We start from the raw sequence: 18,297 nt of genomic DNA, 5'->3' as shown, positions 1-18,297 counted from the left end.
ATCACATTATTGAGAATCGCGGCTAAAAAGTATAGTATCATACGAAACAATAGTTGTTCTGGACATAGCTTTGTGAAAAATGAATTCAAGTGGCATTAAGCAATCGATAATTACTGTATCACCATTAAGACAATGTAAAGATGGTGGAATTTTTCAGATCGTCTCTATTTTTCTGTTTCTCATTTTCACGTTACAATTTTTCATAATGGCTTCGTAGTCCCCAGTCACAGCAGACCAAATTGTTGATTTTTCATTGATCTCAATCGTTTTTTTCAATCAAATAATTGATTTCTATATATCATAGGAGTCGTGGGGGGGTAGGCTGACCCCTCTTTGTATAGTAGCATCCATAATGAACACATTGATTTGGAACTAAATTTGGTTGGAACATGTCAGGCCTTGAAAAAGACATGCATATGGAGTGTATGAATGCAAATAGCTAATATCCATACATGGCCATAGTGACAAGAACAAAAATTGTTAAAGGTCACTAAACTCTATGTATAATTAGTGAAAATTCTTGTGGAAATGTCTATCTCATGGTGTCAAGTTAGGACCCCTTGGAAGGATGCTATTGTCATTATATGACAAGAAGAGATTCTATTTCCCAAATTTGTCTTCTCTGCAGTTAAAAGGTAGATTTACAACAAAAAACTACAACCAAACGTTTCTTCCTTAGTGGAAGTTCCATCATTGTTGATAAAACTTGTGGCCAACTCCAATAAATTTGGAGTTCTTATGCAGCTCATGCTTTTCTTTAAGGATCCTATATCTCTAAGTTCTTAGTGGCCATCTGAGAATACATCGACCTGAGATGGAGGTTGAACGTTCTCTAGAACAAGAGAAAACTTCAGGCAATGATGATATAGGTGCACTTAGAACTGGTAAAACTCTAAGATATCTCAAATTTTCTCCGGTCCTTGAGTTTTAACATTAACTAGGATTAAGAAACAACAGCCGACATGTACTTTCTTGCCAGGAACTGTGTGGAGTGCAGTTGCGCATATAATTTCTGCTGTAATTGGAGCTGGTGTTCTCTCCCTAGCCTGGAGCACAGCACAGTTAGGATGGATTGCAGCGCCAATCGCCTTGTTATATTTTGCAGTTGTTACTTACATATCTGCATCCCTTATATGTGACTGTTACAGGTCACCTGATCCCATAACAGGAACGCGAAATCCCTCTTACATTGATGCTGTTAGAGTTAATCTTGGTAGATTGTTCCATCCTATGATATAGAATTATCTTAGAAACTCTTTTAGCAGTCTCTCATATGAGGATTCCCTCTTTTACATTTTTGTGGAGGGGGGGATTAGAAACTTCTTTTATATATTTTGACTTACTCGTTCAGGCAAGAAATGGACGTGGGTGTGTGGTTTGCTTCAGTATGTGAGCTTCTATGGGACTGGTATTGCCTATATAATTACAAGTGCAACAAGTATGAGGTTAGTTAGCTATGTATACAGTTTAGATTTTAGACTCTCAGAATTTGCAAGTGTCTCAATAACAATAAACATGTCACTTTGCTACGCTCATTTGGTCGTCCTGTTATCAGATAACGTTATATCCATCGTAGTATGCCTAGTCTTCAAAAGACAGTGTATGCAATTCAAGTTTAATGAGACATGTTTACGTTAAGTTACTAATCTCTCGGACCATTTTTGCAGAGAAATTCAGAGATCAAATTGTTACCACAAAGAAGGAACAAACGCTGATTGCCACACTGGGAAAAACATCTTTATGCTGATTTTTGGTATTATTCAGATAGTAACGTCGCAGATACCAGATTTTCATAACATGACGCGGTTGTCTGTCGTTGCTGCATTAATGTCATTTTGTTACTCTTTCATTGGGTTGGCACTTGGGTTTTCTAAAGTGATTGGTAAGGCTTGGACTGTTCTCTTTCTAAATTTCTTCGTTTTCATTTCAAATTTCCAAATATTTTTGTACTGAATAATTTCGTGCATTTTCTTGATGTTGGATACGCAGACAACAGGCGTATCAAAGGAAGCATTGTGGGAGTACCGGCAAAGAGTGCTGCTCAAAAGATTTGGTTAGTGTTCCAGGCACTCGGAGACATTGCTTTTGCCTATCCTTATTCGATCATTCTCCTGGAGATACAGGTATTATGTAATGATATTCCACAGGTTTTATGTGTCTACTGTGTTCAAGTCTTAAGTTCTGGATTTCTTAATTAATCATAGTGAATACATAATGGATCCAGCTCATAGAATTTGTCCTGATACTATGGACTTAATTAGCTAAACATCAACTTAGCTAATGTTTTTGAATCCAAGCTATCATAATACTGCTAATAGTAAAATTGTTTTTTAATGGTGTGAAGGATACACTAAAATCGCCTCCACCAGAAAATCAGACCATGAAGAAGGCATCAATAAGTGCAATAGTTATCACCACTTTCTTCTATCTATGCTGTAGTGGCTTCGGATATGCAGCCTTTGGGAATGACACACCAGGGAACCTCTTGACAGGTTTCTACGAGCCGTTTTGGCTTGTTGATTTTGCTAATGCCTGCATAGTTCTGCATCTGGTTGGAGGGTATCAGGTAGTACTAAAATTCTAGTGTTTTTCTTTAGCCCTTGGTTTATGAAAGCTTCAATTTAATACGACGAAATGCTTGTTTCCTTAGGTATACAGCCAGCCAGTGTTTGCATTTGTTGAGAAAAAGTTAACTCAGAAGTTCCCAGAGAACAAATTCCTGAATAAATTCTATGCCATCAAACTCCCAGTGTTGCCAGATTTTCAGTTGAATTTCTTTCGGTTATGTTTTCGGACATTTTATGTTATGTCTACAACAGCAATAGCAATGGCATTTCCTTATTTCAATCAGGTATTAGGAATATTGGGAGCCTTCAACTTTTGGCCTATGACCATATATTTCCCAGTGGAAATGTACATAGTACAAAGGAAAATTGGAGCTTGGACAAAGAAATGGCTTCTTCTTGAGGGTTTCAGCATCATCTGTTTGCTTGTATCTGTAGTTGGTTTGATTGGATCAGTTGAGGGAATAATTAGTGCTAAATTAGCTAAAGTATAAATTTCTCTCTTTGATTCTCAAGAATCTTGCTACAAGTTGTAGAAATCAGAAAATCTTCCTATTAAATATTGCTTTGTGCTAATCAATTTTATTAGAGAGAAATGAGCATATTTGCTAAAAAGTAAATAGGTTGAGATTATTATTAATTCGATTCCATGTTAAAAACCTTATTAAATAACGTAAAAAAGTAAAAACTAAATGACTCTCTTTATTTTCTCGTTATCCATCGAAAACCAAATGGTTCCAAATAGCAAAATAGACGTACTAAATTTTGTATAAGTGTGTTTGCTTCTCTCCACTCATTTTTGGGATTTCTTAAAAGCTTATGAAAAAATTTCAATGTATCTTTTTCTTTTTTCAAAATCAAAAACTCGAAATGATAATTTATATATCTATATCTATATATTATATTATCTATCTATCTATATCTATCTATATCTATATTATTATAAAAGCACGAATAATATAGGTTAAATGTCGAACGACTAAAATATCCCCGAAACATTGATTGACTTTTATAACCTTAAATATATGTTTAATTTAAGGATATAATTGTAATTCACCTAATGCTGGAATTTTTTTTCCGATTTAAATTGCACCTATCGAGCCAAAAAAGGGAAAAGTTGCGAAGGTGAAAATACTCCTATCCAAATTGATTTTGGATTCATCCTCCCGCACCAACAATACAATATTTTACCCTCCTCTCTGATATTTTACACAATACAATATACAAACCAAAAGAAAGCACCAAAAAATAAAAAAACGTAAAAACTCTTTCTCTTTATCCAGAGTTTTTTGCTACTTTTTCTTGGAACAAATGCTTCGCACAATAGCCTTCTTCTTAGATGACAATATACTTCGTCTAGTTATTCTTTCTCAGTTTGTGTGGGATTTGGATTCATTAATTATAAAAAAGGTTAGTTTACTTGAAATCCTAAGTATCAGTTAATCATCATTTCATCCAAATTAAAATATTTATTAAAGGGTTAAAGAGTTGATCAATATCTCAATATAACTATACTTGCTTTTAATTATGTGAATCAACTCATAAAAAGAAACTAAATTTAAAAAAAAAAAAAAAAAAACCTCAGTTGCTACCATTATAATAAGATAGAGATACACTTATAAAAACCTTAAAATATAAAATTGTGTTCTTAGTGCCTAACTAAGAGAAGATGAGAAGGAATAGTACGAGGCAACTAGATCGTTGTTATATAATCATTTATAATGGGATCGAAAGATTATGAGATCTCATCTTTGATGAGTATAATTCTTTTCCTTTATAATTTTACTGAATTTTATGACCAATAAGTTATCACACGTGCCTTTCTCATCAAAACTTGACTTCTCAAGCCAAAAAATGACTGGTAGTTTTAAAATTATATATATTTAGTAAATATTTTCAATATGTTTATATTTATAATGACAATCAATAAATTATATGATCGGTCAACCCTACTGTTAAATTATTTGTCATGACATATTTTTCCAAATGGGTAAGAAGAATAAGAAATGTACCAAGACATCACGTTTAAAGAGGTATTAAGTGGATGTGATCTAATAACATTTTTGTACCTCATAAAATAAATTTAATGGAATTAAAAATAATATGGGTTTGATTGAACCCGTCATTAGTACAGTAGATACCCCCCTGATGGTTTATGTTCTTCTTTATGAGCATCACTTTCTGTTATTTCATCATGTTTTAATTATGGTGTATTTGTTTGAACCTGTATTTTTGTACTACCATCGTATATCTTAGTGAAGACTGAGCCCTTCAAAAGATAGATATTTCTCTAATTAATACATGTTGGATATAACTGTACTAATATTTTCCTAATATGGATTTCCATGAAAGTTCTAATTCGAATCAAGTTCCAATCTTTACAGATATTATGTCCTGCATATTCTTGAAGTTAGACTGTACGATTACATTGGGTTTGTTATTATTGTGTATATATTCTTGAACTTACAAACTACACTAATTCCACATGGTCTTACGCCTCACTAAATATTCTAATAATAGGTTTTCAACCATTAATTTAAAGGTAATTAATTTCCATCATCACATAAATTATCAATCAAAAGTTCCCTAACTATGTGATTTCAGAAAATTTAGTTTCCTTTTGGTCTTCTACATTATTTCAAAACATTATTACTGACTTGGTTTGAACTCCATATTATGCACTTACTCAACACAGTATATATGCCTGATTGTTCAAGTTTAATATTGCATGATTGTTCGACTACATAATGAGGATTCATATATTTTACTAGCAAGATTATGAGAAAATGCCACAAGCAGACACATGAAAATCTAATAATGAATAAAAAATGTCCAGGTTTGTCCAAGTATGTTTTGCTTGAGTCGTTAGTGTTGATGAACAATCCAATCTTAGCAAGACCAGTAATGGAAGTCGAATTTACATAACTAGCATACACGTGCAATGCACGTGAGGAGAAACTAGTTATTATAAAAGTGAGTCCATTACTCAAATGGTCACTCAATTATCCCAAATTATCTCCTAAAGTCACTTTTCTTTCGTTTGTAACAACAAAGTCACTGAACTATGCTTATTGCACTCAGAAGGTCACTTAACTAGATTTTCCAAATTTTGGATTGCCAAATACCTATTTTACCCTCTAACTTATAAATATTTATCTTCTTTTTATTTTCTCAAACTTTTTAATATTATGATTTTTTCCTTTTTAATTTATATTATGGATTTGCCTATAGAATAAATAAATATTATTTATAAATTAAAAAAATAAAAATTATTTAAGCATCTATAATGATGGAATAACAAAATAATGAGCATAGTAAAAAAAGTTAATTAGAATAATTTGTTCGTAATATTAATTTTAGTATTAACAAAAAAAATTCAAAAATTTATTTACACAATTCAGAATGAAAGAAAATAAAGGTTGTAAAATATATATTCCATGCACGTAATATAAGAATAATTATTTAAATAAAAGGTATTTTTATAATATACATTATATATTGTTAAAAATTATGCTCAATTATATTATTATGTTTCTACCAACTTTCCGACGACACAAAGTTATGTCACCGAAAAACAGAGGGACTATTAGGGTAAAATATTCTATATTAAGTCGTGATAAGAAAAAAAAAAAATATATATATATATATATATATATATATATAATTATTTAAATAATATTTATTAAAATACATATGAGCCTCCAATATTTTGTTGCATAATTAGTGGATATCCAGTATCTTGATTTTGACAAATAAATCACCATACCACAATCCATATTGATCATTCACAAAAAAATTATGTTTTATTCTTCTAGGCATAATTATATACTCAAAACTATATTTTAATAATGTTAACATTATTTTACAAAATTGTAATATACAATATATCTTGGCATACACGTGTAACGTACTTGCCGAGAAACTAATAATAGTAATAGTGAAAGAATCAAGCAATTTTTGTGACAGTATAACAATAACAATAAAAATAACAACTATCATATATTCTTTGATTGATTAACCACTCCAACCTCCCAATTAAGAAGAGGTTTTCCAATTTTAATACATTATATGTTAACCTGTAATTAATTACTCACGAGTCACGTGCAAATTTGAAGTGCTGTACAGGTACTGCTTGAAAGAGTGCGGGTAAAAGACCAAGTAGTTGATTGTCAGAATATTCAAAGATGCTGAAAGGCACTAATCGCCAAATATATCTTAAAGAATCATAATGGAACATCTGTAGTCTTCAAAAGTTGTAGCCTTTCCTTTTCAATTTATAAAAAAATATCTTTAAATTGAAATGTGAACCACCAAAGATTGTGCTGGGCTCATGGTCATTCCTTCCTCGAAAAATTTATTGTGTATATAAATAAAATATCACTTTTTAAAGATATATAACACATATTAAACACCCTTTGTCGTAAATTTTTTTTCATTTCTTTCAAATTTGAATACCCTTACAAAATTCGGCCATAGATTTGTGTTCGAGCCCAAAGAAAGAATTCGCAGCACGCTTCTATCCCATAATGGAACTTTTTCAGGAATCCAGATTAATAACTCCGAGTGCAATGGGAAACCCAAAAAATGAAATTATTTTTAAAAATGGACATATGTCAATTTCTTTGAAATATTAAAAAAGAACACATTGTTAAACAAATTTGCACAGAGAGAGTAATAACCAGAGGCGGCTCAACCCTAAAGCCACTAAAGCAATGGCTTTAGGCCCCCAAAAAATTAAGGCCCCAAATTAATCATATATATAATATAAATAATTATATATTTATTTGCAGTGAAAAATAATATTTTGCATTCATATGTTGTCAATTTTTATCAACCACTACGTCCATATTTTCAAAGTTTATGCTATGTACGCTTTTAAAATATGTAATGTAATTACGGTTGAAAATATATTTGTAACTACTTCCTATCTTAGTTTTGTCTAATGCATTTGAACTTGAATCATTCTTGTTTATAACTTCGGTGTTGTAAGATTTTTTTAATTCTTTGAATGTCTTTTTAAATATTTTTTTAAGTAGATTATTAAACGATTAGATTAGAAAATATATTGCCTTATAGCATGTTTCTCCAAAAGCTTGGCCAAACAGCTCAATTTTTTAAAAATATACTTTTGGGGTGGGGGGGACATTTTTTGCCCTTGGAAAAGCTTGGCCAAAACAAGCTATTAACCTTGAATATCTTTTAAAGCATAATGAAATATAAAATTGATGGTTTTACCAATATTTTGAATTAAAAGGGAGATGGATATTATATAAGTAAAAGACGATACTCTAATTTTTTATATGTTTCTATTGCATATAGAATAATTTTAATATTTTCTCTAACAGTTCCTTTAGTTGAAAAAAGTTTGTGAACTAAAATTAATAAGATATAACTTAAGATTAACAATGTCTCATGAGAATTACACGTACCGACCATATTGTTAAGTGAAAAAAAATAACTATCCAAATAAAATTAACTTTCTTGCAATTTAGGAAGCTGTAAGAATAAACATCAAATAAGCTATATAAAATTTTACTAAAAAAAATTAGGGCCTCTTTTAACTTTTAGCTTTAGGCCACATATTAGATTGAGCCGCCACTTTCCATGAAACTTGGAATAATCAGATATTACACAGTTCAGGCTATGCCTTTGGTAGTTGATGAAGACGCTGACTCTCATATGCCTTTTCTGGAGGCAAATTATGCTTCTTCTTCTTCTTCTTCCTCCCCATCATCTTCAACTGCCCTCAAAAGAACAGGTACTTTGTTTACTTCTTCCAATCTTTTCTTCAATTATTACATTATTGGTCTTTCTACCACAACTACAAGGTCAACTTTTAGCAGCTATCTTTTCTTGTCATATACTTCACTTTTTTCTTCTCTTCTTCAACCCCATTTATCCCCACTTTACCATTTAGGCTTCAGTTTTTAAAAAAAAAATTGAGTCTTGATTGTAACAACTTGGGTTCATAGCCAAACATCGTCAAGAATCTTGCTTTAACTTGTCCTCTGCATTTAGTGCTGTCTTATTGAAGGAGATTTTGACTTAAAAGGTATAATCTTGATCTTTATCAAAAAAAAAAAAACAAATGGGAAAATGATTTGCTGTTTGAGCAAGAGGTGACCATTTGTGAAATAGATTCATTTCTAGTAATTTCTTGTGGAAAAAACTGAAACCTGTACAGGTAGTTGATTAGGGAAACTAATGTGTGTGCGAATTCAGGAAATGAATGGACAGCTTTGGCACATATAGTAACAGCAGTAATAGGTTCTGGGGTTCTATCATTAGCATGGAGTATGGCACAGCTAGGTTGGATTGCAGGTCCATTGACCATGCTCTCTTTTGCTTGTGTCACTCTTACTTCTGCATTTCTTCTCTGCAACTGCTATCTATCTCCTGATTCAGATACTGGCCCTGATAATAGAAATGCATCTTACCTTGATGCTGTTCTCAATATTTTAGGTAAGAAATTTCAAGTGCACCTTTTGCAATAGCAATTCACTTCTTACCAAAAGGGCTAATTCTTTTCTTCTGGCATCTCAGGAGAAAGAAATGTGTGGTTTTGTGGAATCATTGTTCGTATAAACTTCATAAAGGTTGCAATAGTTTATACAATTACGTCCGCTATCAGCATTCGGTATGTCAGTAATCTTTTCTCCACTGGTATTGTCAATGTCTCCTTTCAACAATTTCTGCACATACCTTGCCTTTATGAGCTTTGCTGCTTTTCATGCTTAAGTTTTGTTTTGTTTGTCCATGACTAAAGGTTGCATTTCAATACTAAACAGCTTAATTTTTTGATGGTTGCTTTCTGAAGTAGCTTGGACAGTTGCTGTTGAATAATCCTATCAGCAGATATATAATTACAAATGAACTCCTGGCCATCAATATATAATGAATTATGGACCCATAGCAACTGTAATGACCTCTCAGTTTATGATAGTTCTTTATCCCGATAAATGGTGGTGTTAATAGCTACATGTTCTAGTATTTACTGAACAAGAAGTGTTTCTGCAACTCTGGCTGAGTAGTGAGTATTCATCATCATAACTGTATTCATCCAAAACCCTTTTTCTCTGATATCCATCTCCAAGACAAATTCAAGTGCTAGACCTCCTATTTTATCTTCTCTAAACCAGTGAGGTTTTCATTTCAAACTATCTTCTGAGATGCCCATAAGCCTTAACAACTCTAAGATAAACTAGTTGGGGAATCTTAAGGGTTCAAGAATTAGCAATTAATACACTGTAAACCTTTGAAATCTTGTTATAAGCAGAGATATGTACTCAAATCATCATTCCAATCAGATAATTAGAGGGATAAAGAAGATATATCTAATAATTAGTGAAATTAGGAATTATTTCCCATTATCAAGGGATAGAAGTTCCAGAACAAATGGGATCAGGAATCCTTATAAGAAGGCTACATTACACAGTGTAAATATAAAAAGAGTTGATATTGCTATTGTAGTCTCAAACTTAAACTTGTTATCTTTCTTGGTGGGAGATTTGGATTGAGGAAGTCATAATATTTTTTGGATTTAGGAAATTTTTCCCAAATGATATTAGTAGTCATGTAATCAAAGAAATAAGGAATCATTATAGATAAGGCTATGCTGCATAGTACAAATATACAAGGGCCGAGAGGTATTGCTCTCACGCATTCTGAAAACTCTCTCGCTTATTCTCAATGCTTTTACACCTTTTAGAAGTCCATTAAGAAGGATTTCTGTAATGGGTGAAATTGATAATGCATCCTCTAAATTTCTGCAGAGCAATCCAGAAATCAAACTGCTATCATGATCAAGGGCATGACGCTACCTGTCAATATGGAAGTACTATATATATGGTTATATTTGGACTAATCCAAGTTATAGTGTCTCAAATTCCTGATTTTCAGAATATGAAGTGGCTCTCCGTAGTTGCTGCAGTCATGTCATTCACATATTCAATTATCGGATCAGCACTTGGCTTAGCCAAAGTAATAGGTAGGTTACCTTTCACATATGTCATTTAATACCACAAATGCTTCAGATCAACAAGCATGGTATGACTAGGATCTCAGGCAACATTAGCAGACAGAAAATCTCTAATAAATATTTATTAGATTTCCACTTGCCAAATCTTGATGTGCAGAAAATGGAGAAATCAAAGGTAGCATTACAGGACTGCCAAGTTCTACTGCTGCTGAGAAACTATGGTTGGTAGCTCAAGCACTTGGTGACATTGCCTTTGCCTTTCCATTCTCTCTTATATTTCTGGAGATACAGGTGCTGCAATTTGCTTTCTACATTAAGTAATAAATTATGTTCTTAAACGGGATAAAGCAATTAATTAAAACATCCAAAAATATGAAGGACACATTAAAGGCGCCTCCTCCAGAAAAGATCACTATGAAGAAGGTATCAATAATGGCAGTCTGTATTACGACGTTTTTCAACCTTTGCTGTGGGGGATTTGGTTATGCAGCCTTTGGTAATTCCACACCGGGAAACCTCTTGACAGGATTCGGTTTCTATGAACCATATTGGCTAGTAGATTTTGCTAATGCATGTGTTGTTCTTCATCTTGTTGGAGGATATCAGGTACCCTTTCCCTAAATCTTCTTTCAAGTCTAACAATGTTTCCCCATATTCTCTTAGACAACTTTTGTGCTTTCGCAGTTTTTTAAGCAGTAGACTATTATTGTCAGTGAATATCATTCTGGTAGTTCGATTTCTGTTTCAAGTTCTTTGTAAATAGAGTTATGCAAATTCCACTATTGAGTTTTTGGAAGAAAAAGTATTTTTAAACCTGTTTTTGCAAAAACAAAGTTGTATCTCTTTTTAAGGATTTCTCAACTCAGTTATGCCAGCTCGGCTTTCAGCTTTTGAAAAGCTTCCAACAAACATTATTGACTTCCTCGGAGTTGATCTTTTATATTCACTTGGATATGCTTTACAGATTTTCAGCCAGCCACTATTTGCAGATATTGAGAGATGGTTTGCCAGGAAATTCCCAGAGAGCAAGTTTATTCACAAGAATCACACCCTGAAGCCATTACTAATGCTGCCACTTAAATTGAACTTCATGAGATTAGCCTTCCGAACAGCATATGTTGCATTAATCACAGGGATTGCAGTATTATTCCCTTACTTTAATCAGGTTGTGGGGGTGTCTGGAGCAATAACTTTTTGGCCTGTTGTCGTTTATTTCCCTGTAGAGATGTACTTAACCCAGAAAAAAACTGAAAGTTGGAAACCCAAAGCTATAGTGCTCCGTGTGTATACAATGGTTTGCCTGATAGTGATATTGTATGCTTTTGTAGGGTCTATCAGAGGAGTCATAGTTGCTAGGTTCAGTTAAAATATATTTGCTCACATCCCTTCTCAACAGGCTTTAGATCAGTCAGAAGAAATGTACATGAATTCTTAGTAGTGTGGAAATGTTGATTATGTAAACAATGGTTTACTCTGTCTCTGTCAGTAACAAAATATATAATGAAATGAATTTTCGAGAGTCCAGCATTCTTTTGTTATTTTCTGCATAAAAAGCTTTGGTAAGATACTATGAGTCTATCAACAATTATTCAATCCCCAATTGGTCGGCATCTGGAATATGAATCCTTCACACATATTTCATTTCAATACTAAATAATCTTGTTAAATCGATATTCTCTAACACTAGAGGGGGAAGTGCACAATTAGCCACTAATAAGACATGTATTTACTTTTAAGCCACTGTTTAAAATGTCTTTACTCTTTAGCCATAGCTTTAATAAACTTTACCCGCCCGGACGAAAATACCCTTCTACTCATAAAGTTCAGGACCAAGTGTCCTTAACTTATGAGCTTGTTACTGTAAGTTCAGGACTAGCTGTCCTTAATTTATGAGCTTGTAAGTCTAAGTTTTGGACTACTTGTCCTTAACTTTTGAACTTGTAACTCTAAATTCAGGACTACATGTCTTTAACTTTTGAACTTGGAACTCGAAGTTCAGGACTACCTATCCTTAATTTCTGTGCTTGTAACTCTAAGTTAAGGACTACCTGTCCTTAATTTCTGTGCTTGTAACTCTAAGTTAAGGACCAAGTGTCCTTAATTTTTGAACTTCCAACTCTAAGTTCAAGACCAAGTGTCCTTAACTTATGTGCTTGTTATTGTAAGTTCAGGACTAGTTGTCCTTAATTTATGAGCTTGTAAGTCTAAGTTAAGGACTACCTGTCCTTAGTTTTTGAGTTTGTAACTCTAAGTTCAGGACTACATGTCCTTAACTTTTGAACTTGTAACTCTAAGTTAAGGACTGCATGTCCTTAATTTGTGTGCTTGTAACTCTAAGTTAAGGACCAAATCCTTTCAACAACACAAGCATCAACAAGAATCAGAACTCCACCTGCAGAGAGTGGGTGAATTCTCGTTCAAATGGTCTAACGCATTCTGCTGTGACCTTGCACATTTGCCTTTTTCTTTAAATGTCAATAAAAGTGACATTCCGATAGAAAGCAAGGCAGAATGAAAAAAAAAAGGAAGAAAGAAAACGAAAAACGAGTGGGTATCAAACTTGAGAGAGAGAAAGGAGGGTTTGGGAAGAAAAAGCAATGGAAGAAAGGATAAAAATATTTTTTCATATTAATTTTAATATAGTGGCTATTTTCAACATTAAAATTGCTGGATAATAAATACCACGCCATTAGAGTAGTGGTTACCCCACGCCATTTTTACAACACTAGAGGTTCCTTAAATCTCACGCTTTACTAAGATGGTGTATCAGATAAAAACTCAATTACTCCATGTTGGATCAAGAAAATGATGCTGTGTATATCATTTACATTTAGAAGCTCAACATCCATTGTAAATTTTCCACTTGAACTTTTGGCTTACTGTTTCTTTTCTCAAGGAATAACACAAGATGTTCAAATTTAGGACCCATGTTCCCCCTCTCTCACCCGAATGCTCTTTTCTTATCCTGCTTAATAATAGTGCCATCTCTTTCATTGTTGATCTCTATGTTTCGCGCAAACAGAACCCTATCGATGGAGAGAAAGAAACGCCAACTGACTCTGAAGAAATTATCATAATGCAAATGAATAGCATATCTGGCTTTGCATGAAACCAAAGATTGCAGGAAATGAGACAAGACCATCATCATGCGAAAACCTTAAAACTTGGGGAGTGAATAGGATCCCATGCTGTGGAAAAGATATCGTGAAGAGGGGGCAGTGGACACCTGTGGAAGACCACAAACCCTCCTCTTACATTGCTCTATATGGAGCACTTAACTGGCATCTCATTCCTAAGCATGCTGGTAAAAAAACAAGCCTATTAGAGATGGGAAATGACCCAGTTATGCATAAGCAGTAGTTTTCTTGTATCAGTTTGCAGGATTTCACCACAACCTGATTCATGAAGAGGGGAACCAGCGTTTGTGTACCCAAAGCACATGCGATCACTTGCACAAGAAACTTGATCATGAAAACCGTAAGGATCCAGATGATGGAAAGAAGCAAGAAATGGATTAAAGATTTTCAATTCAGATTGTGTTCTGTGGGAGTGTGGGAGAATATCATCTGAAGATCTCATAAATCCACTAATTAAAGTAGATTTTTATAATATGTAAAGAGGCTGAGTCAAAAATGTCATCATTATCAGAAGAACAATGAAACAAACAATAAAAAGAGAATATAATTTCATTAATGGTCAAACTCAAAAGAAAAACGCCTAATATTCTCGTTGTTTTATCTTTATTCTATCTCTCATGTAAGGCAAACCATGTATATCAGGCAAAGTATGATGAGGACGATGATGTATCAGCCAGAACCTGCAAGAAGTCGCAAACGATCTTGTTAGCTAAGAAAGCACCTATTACATCACTTACAAGGGTGGCTTGTTTAAAATTATTTAAGTACTAGCTGTTCTGATATATCTGATCCCCGTCTGGAACTAGGATTTGAAATATAAAAAATGGAATTCTTCTATTTAAAACTTAAAAGAATACTTCATTTTCACATTCAACAAGTAATTATTTTTGGATGGAATTCAATATAGAGCCTTTTGGCAATAAGATATCAACCATGTCATTGTAATAGATTCTCAAGATACACACAACTTAGATAATACAAGATTCCCAAAGTAGTTACACATGAATAAAAAAGTTAAAAACAATCCGTGGACAATCAAATACCCTTTTAAACTATCTTACTCAGATTAAACTCTATTAACAAGTGTATGTATTACGGGCTTTCAAGGTGAATTTACAGAAAGTTTCAGAAGAGCCTCTACTTTAATTTTTATTAAAAGCTAATCCATAAATTATATTTAATTACAACCCTTAACCCTACCACCACCACCAAAAAAAGAAGAGAAGTTCATGTCTAAGTCTAACAAGGTTTTTAAATTACAAGAAAATTTTTAATACCTCCATTCGTAGATAAACTTTCAAAGGGATTAATTGTCCATGTCAACTCTAAACCTTGGACGGCAAAAAGACTGTGTGCATAGAAGGATCTAAGTAACTAGAACTGGGTGGGTACAACTACACTCAGTGCTATCAAGTCGGACCATATATATACATGTCAAACTCTTTTTGTTTGAATATAGGTTTGTACTCGGGTATATACTGTGAACACACACACACACACACACACATATATCACCTAATTCGGACCCATACATCTGCTAAATGTACAAAAATGACAATAAATGTATGTGTGAACATACCTCAAGTTGTTCTTCAGTAAAAGAATCTTTCTGAACATTCCATGTGTCCGCATGAGTGCGCCGAAACTCTGCCACAGCTTTTGTCACGGTAGATTTTAAAGGTGATGGTTCAGATACGAATTGAGCCAATAATGTAACGTGTTCTGGCAACCAACTGCAATAAAATTTGAATATTTGTCACTAATGAGTAGAATTTCCCTCGAGTAAATCCATACAACCGGAACTTCCTAAGATAACACTTAGTGAAATATATCTTCAAACATGTGAAAATATGTGTTATATAATGGACGTTCCTCAGAATATCAGGAGGAACTGATAGTGAAATATATCTTTGAATATATGAAACTATACTAGATAATGGACATGCCTGGGAATATCATAAGGAACTGATAGCACGCAAGCCGCCAAAGCAAGTATCCGTCCATGTAGGGACGCTGCGGATAGTCCAGAACGCATGCTTCTGCAATTGCAAATTTGAAACTTTGGATAAGGACATATAGCAGTCATCAAGAATACTAGAAGCATGCAACACATTCACCCACAGAACACATAAGCATCAAATTTCTCTCCCTCCGGCACCCTACTTCTCTAAGGATCTAACCACACAGCATATTGTCAAAACGCACAAGTGCAAAATGTCAGCACCCCAAGCAGCTAAATGATTATAGACTGAGTGATGAATAAGCAAAAACAAAAAAGTAACAGAAGCAGACAAATTGCAGGATCATCATGAGTTCAACAACCAGAAACATTTACATCTTCATTTCCTCAAGTGCATGCATATATCATTATCACTATGATTGCCAGCAAAAACTTAGGCCAAGTCCCAAAGCTTTTGTGTTTGAATTAGTTCTCCACCACCTGCCCATAGTAACAAAATGAGGGCCAGAGATGTAGAGATGAGCATCCCACCACCAGAATAGGAGCATACAAGCATCCAACATTGATCTGAAACAAATACATTAGCAGGATGATGATCTACTAATGACTGCTTATGCATACGTTATATACATGCTAGCTTTCCAATACCACCTTTGATTTAGAAGAGTGTAGATCGTAACTGTTAAGAATTTGACAAGAGCACATTCCGTGTAAAGATGGAAAAGATTTAGAATCCCCATGGTTGTGTGTAATTATGAATAGGAATTACTTTCTTTTCCATTTTAGGATTACTTGTAAACACTATTAAAACCCAACATGTTTGAGGGAATAATCAAGCAATTCATTCTTCGACAGTTCTTCTCTTTTCTTTACATGGTATTAGAGCCAAGGGTTTGAATCTCCAATCCAAAAAGAAATCCTTTCTTCCTTCTTTTAATATCCTTTCTCCCTTTTCTGCTTGAGAAAAAAGAAGAAAAGAGAAATCCCTAAAAAGTACAGAGGAAAAGATCTCCAGTTACTACCATCTGGACACCTTTGAGTTACAAAGCCAGCAGAAACAGCTTCACGATCCTCCTTCGACTATAGCTTCATTCCGACCTTATACTATCCTCTAAACTTAAATTTTTTTTCCGACTCAAATACATGTTTCTTCCTTCACTCTCCACATGTTTTGTCCAAACCTTGAATCTAAAATTCTAGTGCTATCCGACTTTCCCCTTCTTTTTTTTTGCTTGAATCACTTATTCCTTTTTTTTTTTTTTTTGCAACCGGTAACTTTTCTATATTTCATATGTAGCAAGACAGTACTTAGGTAGGACTGAAACCATATATACAAGAGACTCTAACTATCACTGACACTCTCTATATTGAATCTAAAACATCAATAATGGTGACAGTATCATTTGTGTAGATTTCTTTACACCAAAAACACAACAGCAAAATAAAGTTTAACTTGATCTTCTGCATCCCATTCTCCACATTCTCAAAACATGTGAAGTTTCTCTCTTTCCAAATTGTCCACCAAATGCAAGCAGGTATAATTCTCCATCTGGTCCTGTCCCTTGCTTGTAGACCTGTTTCCTCCCAACTTTTAAGAGCATCTGTAACCTTCCCAGGCATGGTCCAGGAAATGCCTTATCTTACAGTGAAGGAAGAGATGGTTAACTGTCTTTGTTGTTTCCCCATACAAAAAGCATCTAGAACATAAAATGAAACCTCTTTTCATCAAATTATCTTGTGTAAGGACTGCTTCCTTAGCCAGTAGCCACACAAAACAAGCAACTTTGTGAGGAATTTTTGTTTTCCGGATGTGTTTCCAAGGCCAATTGGCTATTTGCTGGTTGGAGTAATTCATCCTCTTGTAAGCTGCATTAACTTTGTACAGAAGAATTCAACCACTCTTTGTGCTTCCCAATCGCTGATATGTCTTCTAAAAATGATGTTCTATCCTTGAGGTGTCCACATCTCTGCTATAGTCCTTTGCTGATATAGAGCTAAATTGAAGACCTCTGAAAAACTTCATCCAATTTGCCAACTTCATGCCAATTGTCCTTCCAAAAGCTAGTCTTACTCCCATCAAACACTTTGATCTTGGAATCATCCCTCAACTCACTCCACAGTGTTCTAATGGATCTCCATAAACTAACCCCATATGGTAGTGACCTCCCTAGTCATCCAGTTGTCCTCCTGTCCATATTTTGCTTTAATAATGTTTCTCCAAAGGAGTTGATTCTCCTTGTTGAGCCTCCACAACCATTTCATTCTAAGAGCTTTACTCTGAATCTTCAAGTTCTTGATCCTTAGCCCTCCAAGGTTCTTGTCAAAAGTGAGTGCTTTCCATTTCACCAAGTGGTGGCCTTTCCTTTCTTTGTTCCCATTCTATAAAAAAATTCTCCTTATGCTATCCAACCTCATATATGTTGGAAGTGCATCAAGAACTGAGTTGATAAGAGTCACTCTGCCACCTAGAGTTAGATACTTGGTCTTCAACCTGGCCAATTTCTTTTCACACTTCTCCATAACATTGTTCTGAATCCATATTGACTTAGATTTAGCTCCCAAAAGCAGTCCAAGATATATTGTTTGATATGCAAACCGGAGAAGGGGATTCCTTCTCTTTTTTTTTTTTTTTTGTTGTGTGTGTGTGTGTGGTGGGGG

General features: G+C 33.9%; 3 protein-coding genes across 4 annotated transcripts in view; 2 read left to right on the top strand and 1 right to left on the bottom strand.

The window, feature by feature from the left end:
• The first annotated feature begins 588 nt into the window (after positions 1-588).
• LOC109212798 (probable amino acid permease 7) lies at positions 589-3,160 on the top strand. Its single transcript, XM_019376481.1, has 7 exons — positions 589-884; positions 980-1,213; positions 1,352-1,445; positions 1,668-1,882; positions 1,990-2,123; positions 2,345-2,566; positions 2,651-3,160. The coding sequence occupies exons 1-7, from the start codon at positions 815-817 to the stop codon at positions 3,056-3,058; spliced, it is 1,377 nt and encodes a 458-aa protein (XP_019232026.1). The 5' UTR covers positions 589-814; the 3' UTR covers positions 3,059-3,160.
• A 4,991-nt stretch (positions 3,161-8,151) lies between these two features.
• Positions 8,152-12,066, top strand: LOC109212796 (probable amino acid permease 7). Of its 2 annotated transcripts, none has more exons than XM_019376478.1 (7): positions 8,152-8,322; positions 8,787-9,026; positions 9,108-9,201; positions 10,337-10,551; positions 10,700-10,833; positions 10,921-11,148; positions 11,507-12,066. In XM_019376478.1, the coding sequence occupies exons 1-7, from the start codon at positions 8,169-8,171 to the stop codon at positions 11,906-11,908; spliced, it is 1,467 nt and encodes a 488-aa protein (XP_019232023.1). In that variant the 5' UTR covers positions 8,152-8,168; the 3' UTR covers positions 11,909-12,066. The 2 variants fall into 2 exon arrangements, with proteins under 2 accessions (XP_019232023.1, XP_019232024.1); XM_019376479.1 differs by lacking the exon at positions 8,152-8,322 and adding an exon at positions 8,365-8,616.
• Positions 12,067-14,104: 2,038 nt separating this feature from the next.
• LOC109212795 (proteasome activator subunit 4) overlaps positions 14,105-18,297 on the bottom strand; it is a 29,584-nt gene continuing 25,391 nt past the window's right edge. Inside the window, exons 33-35 of the mRNA XM_019376475.1 lie at positions 15,626-15,718; positions 15,259-15,412; positions 14,105-14,359 (exon numbers count right to left, since the gene is read on the bottom strand). Of these exons, the coding sequence (XP_019232020.1) occupies positions 14,318-14,359; positions 15,259-15,412; positions 15,626-15,718 (289 nt within the window). The 3' untranslated portion in view covers positions 14,105-14,317. The remainder of the gene's footprint in view (positions 14,360-15,258; positions 15,413-15,625; positions 15,719-18,297) is intronic.

This window comes from Nicotiana attenuata, unplaced genomic scaffold (genome assembly GCF_001879085.1).
Source record: "Nicotiana attenuata strain UT unplaced genomic scaffold, NIATTr2, whole genome shotgun sequence".
In the NCBI taxonomy this organism is placed as follows: Eukaryota; Viridiplantae; Streptophyta; class Magnoliopsida; order Solanales; family Solanaceae; genus Nicotiana; species Nicotiana attenuata.
The sequence above is the reverse complement of the archived record's forward strand: the minus strand, read 5'-3'. Positions and strand labels throughout refer to the sequence as shown.